This window comes from Myotis yumanensis, unplaced genomic scaffold, assembly GCF_028538775.1.
Source record: "Myotis yumanensis isolate MYYU_CA2020_CCGP unplaced genomic scaffold, mMyoYum1.0.hap1 SCAF_10, whole genome shotgun sequence".
Lineage (NCBI taxonomy): Eukaryota > Metazoa > Chordata > Mammalia > Chiroptera > Vespertilionidae > Myotis > Myotis yumanensis.
In genome coordinates this window covers 71474643-71489727 of record NW_027223761.1, presented here as the reverse complement: position 1 = coordinate 71489727, position 15085 = coordinate 71474643, and the positions used below count along the sequence as shown (strand labels likewise).

At 43.3% G+C, this 15085-nt stretch overlaps 1 protein-coding gene across 4 annotated transcripts in view; it reads right to left on the bottom strand.

Moving 5' to 3' along the window:
- EXPH5 (exophilin 5) overlaps positions 1 to 15085 on the bottom strand; it is a 75318-nt gene that overhangs the window by 25640 nt on the left and 34593 nt on the right. For 2 of the 4 annotated variants that reach the window (XM_070425966.1, XM_070425967.1), the window contains exons 2-3: positions 8777 to 8937; positions 5224 to 5386 (exon numbers count right to left, since the gene is read on the bottom strand). In XM_070425966.1, the coding sequence (XP_070282067.1) occupies positions 5224 to 5386; positions 8777 to 8937 (324 nt within the window). The other 2 variants (XM_070425968.1, XM_070425969.1) reach the window with 2 other exon arrangements.

Genomic DNA, 15085 nt, shown 5'->3' with positions numbered 1-15085 from the left:
GGTTCGATTCTGGTCAAGAGCATGTACGTTGGTTGTGGGCACATCCCCAGTAGGGGGTGTGCAGGAGGCAGCTGATCGATGTTTCTCTCTCATCGATGTTTCTAACTCTCTAGCCCTCTCCCTTCCTCTCTGTAAAAAATCAATAAAATATATTTTAAAAAAACTATCAATGAAAAAATTACATACATATGTACACACACACATATGTGTGAAATACACCAAAATACTAGTGTTTGTCCACTGAGTCATGGGTGATTTATATCTGCTATATATGCATATATACATAAAATAAAGAAACATATATAACATATATATTAAGGAAAAGAATGGTATTATTTTAAAACATGACTTATGGCTCCCTGCTGTCTACAGCATTATCAAGTCCAAACTCCTTAGCACTGTATTTGTGAGTCCCTTTGTCCTGGACTCTGCCATCCTCTCCCACCCCATCTCCTATCAGTCTTACCTTACACTGGCTCACTGAACTTCAGTGACCCAGATGATTGCCTTTCCCAGTCTCCGGATCTTTGCTGTGTCATTCTTTCTGCCTGGTGCAACACCCCAACCCGCAACACCCCAACCCTTAATTGCTTAGCTCAGCCCTCCACGTCCTTCAAACATTGGCTCTCTTCTTCCAGGAAGCCTCCTGGATCCTGCAGTCTGAGCTAAGTGCTTCTCCTATATGTCCTCATGGCAGGAATGCCATGCATCCACCATAGCACTCGCCATATTCTACCATAGTCGTCAGTACTCCAGGCTGTCACTCAGGTTGCAGGGTGGTCAGAAGGTATCCCTGTGTGAATTCTGAAGGGCATCCCTTCCTCAAGATCCTTACTGTCATTTGCCAGAAAACTGCCATAATAAATCCACGAATCCACGATGATCCTGATGTGGTTGGCACGTCCTAGAGAACATGATGTGGTGCACCTCCTGCCCAACCAGATGCAGCAATCTGGTGTTCCCTACCAGATTACAAAATCCTGCAGGCGGAGATTGGCCTTATTTCCACGATTTTATCTCTAACACTAAACATCGTATCTGATCCAGAGTAGGGCTTTGGCAAAAGCTTGATAAATGAAAGACAAACTGTCGCCTTGGCTGCTGGCCCCCACGCCAAGAACTCTGACAGCCCTTAGCACAGAGGGAGTAGGAAGCTCTGCTGCTGTGGTTCCCAACCCTGAATGAACATCCAAACGTCCTGCAGAATTAAAAGTAAACTATAACTAAAAATAAACATCCCTGCGCCCTACTTCAGACCTTCTTAATCAGTGTCTGAAGGTTGGGGACTGATTATCTGTCATTATTTCTATTTATTTTTTATTGTTGTTAACCCTCACCTGAGGATATTTTTTTCACTGCTTTTTCAGAGATAGTGGGAGGGAGGAAGGGAGGGGGAGAGAGAGAGCAACATCAATGTGAGAGAGACACATGGACTGGTTGCCTCCCGCACGTGCCCGACGGGGTGGGGTGGGGTGGGGAGTGAACCTGCAACCCAGGTACATGCCCTTGAGCAGGCAGACACTCTAACCATTGAGCATACCAACCAGGGCTGCCATTAATTTTAAATTGCTGATGAGATTATGATACTGATCAATCAGATCAATGGGGAACCACTGGCCACCCAGCGTTGAAATTCAAAACCACTCCGCTTGTCCTGCTTCACCCTGCTGTCTCCACACCCGCTGTTTGTCTGTGGACACCACACCTGGTGTGGAGCCCTTCCTAAGAAGGAGCTCTTTACTCTCACTTCTTCAGACTGGGTGTCTCATATGTCTGTGCTCCACACAAGCACAGGCACTCAAGTAGGGGGGTAGGGGGCGGGGAGAGAGCACAGTAGGACATTTGTAGGGTATGGAAGAGAAAATAAAGTAACAACCAACCAGAATCTAGGAAAATACGAATCTGCCTTTCAAGTTTTCCAAAATAGTACTTGAACTGTTTGCTTATATAAACTGAGGTTGCAGCTGGAGTGCCTAAGCTGTGTACACCCTATGGATCAGGCAAATTTGGGCATGTCTGAGGAGTGGCTGGCTGGATCCACCAAAACTGCATCTCAAGGGGGAAAAAATGATCCTAAAGGAACAGAGTAGTAGGCACGCATACACTCACTCCAGGATAGCAGTTATCACTCGCTAAGGAGGGAGTACTTACTACATGCCAAGCACTGTGATGGTCCTAGAAGGAAAGAAGTGACCGTAAGCTTAATTGTACATGAGCCTGTGAACTAATTCTCTTGTGTTTGCACTTTGCCTAGCCCTTGGGATTACAACAGAGGAAAGAGCAGGGGACCAAAGTCCATATCCCTACACACGCCATAATGGGCTGGTGCCACATGGCTGCACAGCTTTGAGAATGTGTATGGATATGAAGGCATGGCCCCCTTGAAGGAGCAACTTTATTTGCAGTATGTTGGAGCGTGAAACAGAGAAGCGCATACAACACCTATTCATGGTGGGGAGGGCACCACTGCAACCCCCTGGGGTCTGGAATAAGAAAGGAACAGCTGTAGATGCCACTGGCAGTCATGCATTTGTAAGCTCATGACACGCACTGTGGGTGACTTGCCGAACTCTGGAAGGAATCTGTGGGGCAGCGGAGTGACTGAAACTTTGTGGTGGGGGATGAGCCCTATATGCCACAGGCACTAGATTCCCCATAGCAAGACATGAGGAAGTACGACTTACAAGGAAATGCTGGGGAGAAGATACATTTAAACATGCATACTTTTCTCAAATGGATTGGCCAGCAATAAATAAAACATGAATGGAAAATATTTTTCTTCTTTCCTGGGGTTGGGGGTCACAGAGGGTACTGTATGACCATTTCATATAGGATTCAAATAATAATGGAATAATGTGGGAAGAGTATAGATTTTGGAGGAGAAACTGGTGCTATTTGAAGCAGAGATGACAGAACTTTTTGCCTTCTGATCAATTCCCAAGGTCACTGTGTTCCCATGATTTTTCATGCACTGACAATAGGAAATCAAAGCTTCAAAATGCCATTGCTTTTATTGGCTGGGCCTTTCTAGAAGGAACAAGCATATCTGGTAAAATGATGAAGTCCATTCTCCCGTCTCCCCCTCCCCTCCCCCCCGCCATGGGGACAGTTACCCCCATATCCAGTGTCATTGCTCAGTTAAGCCATACCTTAAAAGAGGAAAAGAAATCTCTCTGATAAGCAACTCTTTTAGGGCTGAGCAGAAGGCTGGATTTTGTCTAGAGAGGCTGGTTCTCCTTCTGTGATTTGCAAAATCCTATAAACTGCTTTGCTGACTTGTTCTCCAGAGCAAGGAGTGTGACAAAGTCAAACCTTGATGACTTCAGCAAGTAGAAACCGGCCGCGAAAGACTGCACGTCCCCGGGGCCCTGCGCCAGTTCCTCCGCTGCACTCAGAGGCAAGGAGCAGCTCCTGAACCAGAGCCTGTATTTTGGAGGTCGATTTTGTATTTAGAAAGATCGGAACTGCCAAAGAAAGTTCAGTTCTACTTAAGGGTAAAGAGCCCCTTGGAACTGATATTCCTACCACGGGAAAACACTTCCTTAACTGTACATGTCCAGGATTTATATCCAAATAGTTAGGTCAAACTGATATTTAAAAATAAAAAGGACATATTTTTACATTTTATCTCTGAAACCTCTTAGGAGCAAAAACAGTGCTTTCATGACATTCGCACCAGCATAACTAATAAATATTTATTCCCAATTATGTTTTGAAAGTAAAATATATTTAAAGATAAAAAAGTAACATATATTTAAAGCTAAGCACACACGTACACTTAAAAATGATGAAATCTGTTTAATTTCTGCACACTGTGTTACATGTTTCAGTTCAACTGGTTAAAAGAAACCTACATGTCATTTTGGTATATGAGAAGGATGGTTGCTAAACAGAATTTTGCAGGAGTTTCCATTTTCTTTTCAGTTTGGTGTATAACAAAGACACATGCCACCCAGAATGAAGATCATAGATCTTTTACCTTCTTTGATCCCTTTTTCCAGTAACTTGCAATCTGAGCTTGGAAATAACTTGTCCATAGAGCTAACAGGTTTTTCAACTTTTCCTGGTTTGCTAATGTTAGATTGTTCAGCAATATAAAACTCTGCCTTAAAATAAAATCACTTAAAACACAGATTACATCACAAGTCCCAGCTACAATACACATTAGGATGATTTCTTTTCTCCTTAAAAGAAATGTTAGCTACAAAGGAAATACTCCTCCATTTTAATTTCCCAAATGAGAGAATGACTGATGTTTAAAACATTTAAAATAAAAAACACAAAACAACAAATCGACTCACCTCTTTGAAGAGAATTTGCTTGTAAGTGACTCTGGTGGAGACAGTCACGTAAATCTACATCTTGTTCAGCTCTTTCTTATTTCATCAAAGACAAAAGAGCCTCCGGTGAAAGCTAGGAGCAAAGAGCCTTCCATCCACCCCAGAGGAGGGGACAGAGCTGTCTCCTGAGTCCAGGAGCCTCATCACCCGCCACCAGCTGCTGGCTGCCTATTGTTTCTCTGTATGAGTGACCTCTAACACCTTTTACCGAAGCACTGCAATGCACTCTTAATGGTTGGACGCACACACGGCACACACCTTAAGAGGGTGGGAAGCTCTTTAACCAGGAAGGCTTGCTGAAAATATTTAGCAGTCAGCTCAATTGCACGGAAGCAAATAGTCTTGCTTGCTTTTCAGAAAACAATCCAGCAATATGAGTCAAGTAGACCTGATTTATACGGATCTAAACCAGGAGCCATCTGGGGCTGTGCCCAAAGCTTCCCACCGCCCCCATTCACCTGAAGTTTAAATTCTGGGCAACGACATCGCAACGGTTCTGATTTGCCCGGGTCTCTTCGCCTATCTCATTAATGCTCATTTCGTGCCCCATCTTTCTCTGCCACCACAGACACACCTACTCCCCCAGGAAGAAGTCGCTTTGATTTGAGTCTCTCTGCCGGACCAAGGCATAGACCAGGCATTTGGAGCAGTGGGAAAATTGTCAGTAATTATTACCTGGGACGTATGCAGTTGGTTAGAAGTGGGATTTCAGGTGAGCCAAGTTTCATAGGACTTTGTCCCTCTGCAAGCTAAGTCCTGTTTCCTGCGTTAGTATCTAAATTTAAATTCTGGGAGCAAACATTAACATTCTGAACACACACAGGCTGCCTGCCTCTGGGATCAGGTAACTAATGAGCTGTCACATGACCTGAATTTGACTCACCCTTTCTGGCCCAGCGACTGAAGCTTTAAAGTGTCCTTCCTGGGTTTTCTGAATGAGAACAGGGAAGCAAATGAGGATCTGAGGCTCAGCCGGGAGGGAACGGGTGTTGGGTTTCTTGGAGTAGGTGTGTTTTTAGATCTGGATGCTTGTAATTCCAGAGGATCTAAAAGAAAATTGTAAAAATTCTGCGTCATTAAAATATTTCCAGGTAAACGAACCTCATGGAACTAGGCTTTATTCTCTCTTCCCTCCGCTCTCTCTGGAGTCTGGAGGCGCCGCAGGCATCTCCACATGGAGACCTCAGGACCTGAGGGGAGTCCTGTGCCTCTGATGGTTCTGCCGAGTGGAGAAGATCCATGTGCACTGCGGACCACGGTGCCATGGATACCTCCCCTGCACCAGCCCTGTGAATTTACTCAGCCTGTCTTCCCCATGGCTATCTAAACCCCAAGGTGAGGTGGCCCTAGCTGGTTTGGCTCAGTGGATAGAGCACCGGCCTGCGGACTGAAGGGTCCCAGTTCAATTCCAGTCAAGGGCACATTCCTCCCTGGCCTGGGCCCCGGTTGGGGCTCGTGCAGGAGGCAACCAATCAATGGGTTTCTCTCACATCGATATCTGTCTGTCCCTCTCTCTTCCATTCTCTCTAAAAATCAATGGAGCCAAACCGGTTTGGCTCAGTGGATAGAGCGTCGGCCTGCGGACTGAAGGGTCCCAGGTTCGATTCCAGTCAGGGGCATGTACCTTGGTTGCGGCACATCCCCAGTGGGAGGAGTGCAGGAGGCAGCTGGTCAATGTTTCTCTCTCATCGATGTTTCTAACTCTCTATCCCTCTCCCTTCCTCTCTGTAAAAAATCAATAAAAAAAAAAATCAATGGAAAAATGTCCTCTGGTGAGGATTAAAAAATAAATAAATAAATCTATAATAAAAGTGTAATATGCTAATTAGATCGGGCAGCCAAAGGACCTCCGGATGTCATTCTGGACATCCTCCTGGATGAAGCTGCGGCAGTGGGGGCCAAGGCAGAGGTGGTTAGGGGTGATCAGGCAGGTAGGCGAGCAATTAAGGGCGATCAGGCAGGCAGGTAGAGTGGTTAGAGGTGATCAGGCAGGCAGGCAGGTGAGTGGTTAGGAGCCAGTGGTCCCGGATTGTGAGAGGGATGTCCGACTGCCAGTTTAGGCCCGATCCTGCAGGGATGATTGGGCCTAAACCGGCAGTTGGACATATCCCGAGGAGTCCGGGATTGTGAGAGGATACGGACTAGGCTGAGGGACCCCCCCGCCACACACACACACGAATTTCGTGCACAACACCTCTAGTAAATAAAGAAAACCTAAGATTAGGTGTTGGGGACCTCATTCAGTTCTCATGTGGCTCTTAACCACCCTGTCCTTCAGAAATTTTTATTTTAGTATTTTAAAACATTGTGATAGGTACAATGTAACTTTCATATCAAAGAGATGAAAGGAAAAGGAAATTAAGCCATTTAAAGTAAAGAATCTATTTCCCTATATATTGCTACATATATGGTTTATATGTACATATGCATGCAATATAAATATGTAGAATATAGATGTATAGATAGCATATAGCTTTACATATGAGTACTAAAATTTCTAAGGCAACATGAACACATACAAAGTCATTTATGCACATTTAGCACACCATCTTTTGGGCATGCTGAGTTTATAAATATTAGAGGAATTCAAGGTAAGGAGAAAGTCACCATAGTATATGAAAGGTTCAGAGTTGGGCCGGGGTCACGCACCTATGACATGAGACTATAATGTATCAAAAGAGATTTTATTCCCGACACCTGGGTGCAAGTGGGCTGAGACTGAGAAAGGCATCAGAGAAGAGAGCAGGGAGAGATAGGTTTTTATTAATTTTTGCTGGCTGTAAGCCGCTCTGCTGACGTAAGGGTCTGGTCCGTCCTTGGTTCCTCCCATGCCAGGTGTCTTCTGGTTATCTGAATTATGCTGTGCTCAAGGCTGCAAGCTTTCTGCAAGATATCTGCTAAGCAGAGTAAGTTTCTCTCTGCTCTGTTTTATTCTCTTTAACCCTTTCAGTATATATATGGGGTTAATCTAAATATCTGAAATGTGGGTCTTTTTAGATGTATTTGTTTATTATGGGAGTTACAAAATACTGTCAATATGTAAGTTTAGAATTATTGTTACATGTTTTCTGATGTCACTAATGTTAGTCACATATAAGCAAAAGTAGTCAATGTGACTATCAGTAGAAAGATACTTTATACTGTTATAGTACATATTTTATAACTTACTAGAGGCCCAGCGCACGAAATTTGTGCGCAGGTACAGTCCCGAATTCATGTGCAGGTATGGTCCCTAGGCCTGGCCTGCAATCAGGGCCGTCTTCCCTAGCTGCCCACAGCCGGCCCTGCCCCCCTTCACCCCCACCCCCCATTCCCCGTTCACCATCAGGTGATTGGTGCCTGACAGCCGAGAGAAAGGAACAAGAGGTGGTCAGTGCGACTCATAGTGACTGGTCCAGTGGTAGTTCTGGTTGTTCTGCTGTTAGGGTCAATTTGCATATTATCCTTTTATTATATAGGATAATGCACTTTGTTATTCTCATTATAGTTCTGTGGAAGGTTTTATTATCCTTATTTACAGATTTTAAAAAAGTGATTGGTGAAGGAAAGTGACATGCTGGTTGTCACATAGTTAGACTGTCCACAGAAGATGTTTATTGGAGCTCGCAGGGTTTAAGTTACCAAAGTACCAGAAGGGTCGCATCTCCTCTACACCATCCCATCCTTCCCCACCTCTCCTCTGTCTCCTTCTCCTTCTGCATCATCACCACACTAATCTAAGTGCTTACTGTGATCCAGCCTAGTACTTTATACTTTATACATATAATTTTATTTAATTCTCACAACCACCCTGTGAGGTAAGAATTATCAGACCCATTTAAAGATGAGAAAATTGAGGCTTATAGAGAATAAGTAACTTGAATAGAGTCACATGGATTCTGATAGAATAGAGAATGTATATAGGGTGGAGATTTGAATCCAGGGCTTTAAAAAATATTAATGTCTGTGTTCTTAACCACTGTATTATATTGCCTGGTTCTAATAACAGATACCCCAGATATTATAGAACATTTTCAGTTCACTTTTTTTCTTTATCTTTTTATTTAACCACTTTTTTTTCTTTCTTTATTGATTAAGGTATTATATATGTGTCCTTATCCCCCCATTGCCCACCCCCCCTGCGCAGGCCCTCATCCCCCTGGTGTCTGTGTCCATTGGTTATGCTTATATGCATGCATACAAGTCCTTTGGTTGATCTCTTCCCCTTACCCCACCCTCCCCTACTTTCCCTCTGAGGTTTGAGCATCTGATCGATGCTTCTCTGTCTCTGGATCAGTTCATGCTTTTCATTGTGTGTGTTATGACAGTTTTGTATCATATTATTTCAAAATAGTCCTAAAGATAAATGGGTTAGAGTCAAGAGCCATTAAGCCATTATCTACAATATTGTGCCATAAGAAAAAACAACAACAAACGAGATGTAAAATTTTTCTCACCATTTTCTGCCATCCCCTTCCTTAGCCTGTATGTAAGGGGTTGTTTTAACATTTGGCTGACATCTGTTTCATTGCAAAACTTTTTTCTTTGAATTTCTTCAAACCATTCACCAGTCACTCCTTGAAGCCATCTGATATCCCTCTTGGTCTTCTGGAGCTTGCTGAAATAAAGAAAAATATAAAATATACCCTTAAATTCTTCACATCAAGTGTAAACTTATGTGGATGGACTAAACTTTACCTAATGGAGACTCTCCATAAACTATAAGTCTGGGGGTGGAGGAGGGGGGGAGGGGAGAAATTGGCTGTAGTCAGAATTTCCTTTTCACGATTGTGTATATGTATATATATATTAGTTGTATTCTTCCAAATACACTAACAATCCTCACTTATAAATAAAAAAACAAGTTTTTGCTGGTAGTTAAAATAATCAAATCCATGAAGACAACCTGTCTTGAACATTGTGCAAACCTGACTTAAAATGCATTTGAATGACAGATGTTTTAATGGCATGTTGAAACTAGAATATTCTAGTTCTGATTACTCATTCATTCATTCATGTTTATTGAGCAATATCCATGTACCAGTCCCTGTGTAAGCAGTGGGGATTCAACAATGAATACAACAGACAGGGTATTTACTTGCCCATCCAGTGATCAAAGATAAAAGAAATTGCAGAAGGGAAATTGTTGAATGTAAGTGGTCTTAGATAATGGAATTCTTTAAACACAAAAACACAAAAGCCCATGAATGAACAGAGAGCTAATACTCAGGTAGTAAGAAGCAGTGTGATTTGAGAAAGCTGGAAAGGAAACCCAAGCACAAATGTGTCTGCCCCCCACTTTCAGAATACCAGAACTGAAATTCTATCATTACTTCTTCCTTCTCCCCTACCCTATTCTGCTTAGTCCTCTTTCAAACGAAAAGCTACTCTAAGTTTTCATTTAATCATTGGTTGTAATAGGTTTTTTGTTTATTTTTTGTTTTTAAATTGGCATACAGTTGGCATACAATATTCTATTAGCTTCAGGTGTACAACCTCCTGATTAGACATTTATACAACTTACAAAGTGATCACCCTGATAAATCTAGTACCCATCTGGTACTATACATCATTATTACAATATTATTGACTATATTTCCTAGGCTGTACTTTACATCCCTGTGACTATTCTGTAACTGCCCATTTGTACTTCTGAATCCCTTCACCTTTTTCAACCACCCTCTAACCCCCCTCCCATCTGGCAACCATCAAAATTTTCTCTGTATCTGTTTCTATTCTGCTTGTTTATTTTGTTTTTTATATTTCACATATAAGTGAAATCATCTGGCATTTGTCTTTCTCTGTCTGATTTATTTCACTTAATATAATACCCTCTAAGCCCACTCATCTTGTTGCAGATAGCTACATTTCCTTTTTTACTTTTTTTTATTTTTATGGCTGAGTCATACCTCATTGTATATATTCACCACTTCTTTATCCATTCATCTGTTGATGGACACTTGGGTTGCTTCCATAGCGTGGCTATTGTAAATAATGCTGCAATAAGCATATGGATGTATTTTTTTGATGTAGTGTTTTGGATTTCTTTGGATAAATACCCAGAAGTAGAAATGCTGGGCCCTTCTTTGTCACTTCTTATAACCTTTGTTTTAAAGTCTATTTTATCTGGCATCAGTATTGCTTCCCCAGCTTTTTTGTTTTATTTTGTTTTCATTTTCATGAAATATCTTTTTTCATCCATTTGCATTCAGTTTGTGTGTGTCTTTCAATCTGAAGTGAGGGTCTTGCAGGCAGCATATGTAAGGGGCTTGTTTTATTATCCATTCAGTCACTGTGTATCTTTTGATTGGAGCATTTAATTCATTTGCATGTAAAGTAACTGTTGATAGAGATGTATTTATTGCCATCTTACTATTCATATTTTTTATCCTTTTCTCCTTCTTTTTTTCTTCTTTTTTTGGTGCCCTTGCCTGGAAATTGAACCCATGACCCTAGGGTCTGTGCGCTGACACTCTAACCACTGAGAAAAACCAGCCAGGGCTCTTCTTTTTAAAAAATCCTCACTGGAGGATATGTGTTTGGGTTTTTTAATTATTATTGATTTTCAGAGAGAGAGAGAGAGAGAGAGAGAGAGAGAGAGAGAGAGAGTGGTTGCCTCTTGCACATGCCCTGATCGGGGACTGAACCTACAATTTAGGTATGTGCCATGACTGGGAACCGAACCCACAACTTTTTGGTGTGTAGGACAATACTCCAACCAACTGAGCCACCAGGGCAGGACTTTCACCTTTTTCTTAAAGAAGACCCTTTAATAATTTTTGTAATACTGACTTGGTGGAGATGAACTAACTCCTTTAGTTTTTTCTTGTCGGTGAAGCTGTGTTTTTTTGCTTGTTTGTTAATCCTCATCCAAGGATATTTTTCCCAAGGTGATTTTTAGAGAGAGTGGAAGGGAGGGGGAGAGACAGAGAGAAACAACGATGTGAGAGAGACACATCGACTGCTTGCCTCCTGCATGTGCTCCAACCCAGGCTTGAGCTCAAGCCTGCAACTGAGGTATGTACCCTTGACTGTAATCGAACCCAAGACCATTCAGTCCACAGGTTGATGCTCTATCCAGCTAGGGCTGAAGCTCTTTATCTGACCTTCAATTCTAAATGATAGCTTTGCTGGGTCATCTTGGTTGCATGTTCTTGCTTTTCATCACTTTGAATATTTTGAATCCCTTCTGGCCTGCAAAGTTTCTGCTAAGAAATTAGCTGACAGTCTTATAGGAGCTGCCATGTAAGTAACTAATTGCTTTCCTCTTGCTTTTAGGTTCTCTCTTTGTGTTTAACCTTTAATTATGACGTGTCTTGGTGTGGGCCCCTTTGGGTTTATCTTGTTTGGGACTCTCTGTGCTTCCTGGATTGTATTTCTATTTCCTTCATCAAGTTAAGGAAGTTTTATGTCATATTTTTTCAAATAGGTTTTCAATTTCTTGCTCTTTCTCTTCTCCTTCTGGTACCCACCTAATGTGAATGTTGATATGCTTGAAGTTGCCCCAGACTCCTTACACTATCCTCATTTTTTTTTTTTTTTGGAATTTGTTTTTCTTTTTGCTGTTTTGATTGGGTGTTTTCTGCTTCTTTATTTGCCAAATCGCTGATTTAATTCCCTACTTCATCTAGTCTCCTGCTGATTCCCTATAATTTATTCTTCATTTCGGTATTCTTTATTTCTGATGGTTCTTTTTATGGTTTTCATATCCTTTTTTATGCTGTTGACATTTGCACTAAGTTCCTTGAGCATCCTTATAACCACTGGGACTTGTTTCTTTGTCTCCTTATTTTGGCTGCTTCCCTGTGTTTGTTATTATGTATTAGGTGGGGCTGCTATGTCTCCTGAACTTGCTAGAGTGGCTTTATGTAGGGCCCAGTGGTACAGCCTCCCGAGACACCAGAGCTGGGTGCTGCAGGTGTGCCCTATGTATGCTGTGTGCATTGTCCTGGTGTAGTTTATCCTTGATGGCTGTTGGCACCTCAATGAGAGAGGTTCAGCCCCCTCCAAGGTCAAATGGTTTTGAGAACTGGCTATGACTACAATGGAGGATTGACTGTGCAGGGGCTGACCTCATGGAGCAGGACTCGCTTAAGTGGGGCTTTGGTACCCGTCATGTCCACCCTTTGAGTGTATTGCTTGTGGCGATGACTGGGTGGTGTTTTGGTGTCGTCTGAAGCTGTCCACTGGGTGCACTGCCTCTGGTGCTTCTTGGGAAGTGAAGGCCAAGGTCAGCTGCCACTTGTTCCCTACTTGGGGCCAGCCAGCATGAGCTATAAAATGATCTGCAGATGGCTGCTACTTGTGCTGGGCTTGCAGGTACCCAGTCCAGGCCAAGCTGCAAACCAAGGCTGGCTGCTGCTTGTGCCAGGCCTGGGACAAACTAGTGAGGGGTAGATGACATGCAGAGGCCAGATGCTGCTTGCTTGAGGAATTTTAGGAAAGTCTGAAGCATAAGCCAAGACAGGCCGTTTGTATGGAAAAGCCACTGGAAATGACTTGGATGGGTCCAAAAGTTGACTGGGGCAAGGTCTCAGGGCATCACTAGGGCAAGGCAAATAGTGTTAGTCAGGTTGATGGAGACTTAGATATAGTACCTACCTTCTGGCTTTGTTGGGGGAGGACTCAGCAAAGGAACAATGGCCTCTGCCAGCACTTCTGTCTAGGACAGTGGTCGGCAAATTGTGGCTCGGCAAACCGGGGCTCGCGAGCCACATGAGGCTCTTTGGCCCCTTCAGTGTGGCTCTTCCACAAAATACTGGCTCTTCCACAAAATACCGACTTCCGCGCATGGGCCACGAAGTTTCAATAGCACTGTACATGCGCACCCGCACGTGGTATTTTGTGGAAGATCCCCACTGAAGGGGCCAAAGAGCCGCATGTGGCTCGTGAGCTGTGGTCTGCTGACCACGGGTCTAGGATAAAGCTCCCCCTCCAGCTCTTGCCCTGATGCCATACAATTCAGTTTCTTTCTGTATGTCCCTGGTGCCTTCAGAGTGATGCCTCAATGCTGGAGCTCAGAGGAAGTAAGTCCAAGTAAGTCTGTGCTTGGGCCCTTTAAGAGGAATACCTGGGACTCCAGCGCCTTCCTCTCACTCAGCCACAATCTCTTTTTCTGGTTTTCACAGCCAGAAGTTATTGGGGACTTACTGGCACTCAAACCCTGGGCTGGGGGTTTTGATGTGGGACTGGAACCCTTCACTCCTTAGCGGGAACCTCCTCAGCTGAGATATCCCTTCTGATTGCCACACAAGGGTATGAAACCAGCCTGTTCCGACTCTCTGCCCCTCCTTTTAGTCTCCAGGTGGCTTCTTCTTTATATCCTTAGTTATAGGACTTCTGTTCAGCTAGATTTCAGGTGATTCTGCATGATGGTTGTTCTGTTTAGTTGCAATTTTGATATTGTTGTGAGGGTTTCTGAGTACATTTACCTGCACCGCCATCTTGACCAGAACCTTATGATTGTTTTTAAAAAGCAGATCATTATGTCCAGCCAGTGTTGCTCAGTGGTTGAGCATTGACCAATGAACCAGGAGGTCACAGTTCGATTCCCAGTCAGGGCACATGCCTGGGTTGTGGGCTCGATCCCAAGTTGGGGCCGTGCAAGAGGCAGCTGATCAATTAAAGGTCATTTTTCTCTATTTCAGGAGGCCCCTAGAAGTGTTTGGAAATGGGAAGTGCTCAGTCCAGAGGGAGCCAGCCCTGAGGCAAACAGAGCAGAGAGGGGAGTTTGAAGAAACTGACAATTGTCATGAAGAGGCAGCTTGGCATAGCACTGATGAAAAAGTCAGGCTTGCTGCTGGGTTCAAACTGGGGAGGTTCTGCTGTTCTGGAAAGAATTTCATGTGACTCTGCAGTGGTTGCCCTTTATCCAGGGTCCTCAGTGAAGCACACGTTTTAGGGACCTTGCACTACTAAGAAGGTGGTGTGCAAGACAGCTGCAGAGTGGCATTTTGGAGTTAAAGGCAATGAACTGAGGTAGTTGCAACTCAGGCTCCTGCTTGGGGCTATGATACTGTCATTTTATGAAATAATTGAGAAGGAAGCCAGAGGCCATCCTGCCCAGACTTGCATTTTGAAAAGCATTAGGCAACAATCATTAGGTCCAGCCTACATAATTTGCACTAGTGCTTCCCATTTTGCCACTGCCACCCCTCTGACAAAAGCTCACCCCTATCTTTATTGTTACTTCCCTTACTAAAGTATCAGATAACGCCCCCCCCTTTTTTAAAAAAATGTTTTAATTGATTTCAGAGAGAGGAAGGGAGAGGGAGAGAGATAGAAGCATCAATGATGAAAGAGAATCATTGATCAGCTGCCTCCTGCACGCCCCCTACTGGGGATGGAGCCCATAACCCAGGCCTGTGCCGTGATGGGGAATTGAACTGTGACCTCCTGGTTCATTGGTTGATGCTCAACCAAGGAGCCACACCAGCCGGGCAATATCCCTCTTTTCTGTTTTGTCACTTTGTCTTTTACCATGAAATTGCCTTACAGCCAATTAGTTGTATGGTCAAAATATTTGCAGCAAAGATGTTTATGGTAAAAATGCTTACACTGAACATGCAGGACACAGTTTTTCACATGGTTGTAATAAATCTTATTCAATATGTATTTGTGGAAGGTCTCCTATGGTACAGATACAGAGGTATAATGGTGAGCAGAGCAGATATGTTTTTAAAAAATATGTTTTTATTGGTTTTAAAGAGAGGAAGGGAAAGGGAGAGACGGGGGGAGAGAGAGAGAAAGAGAGAAGGAGAGAGGTT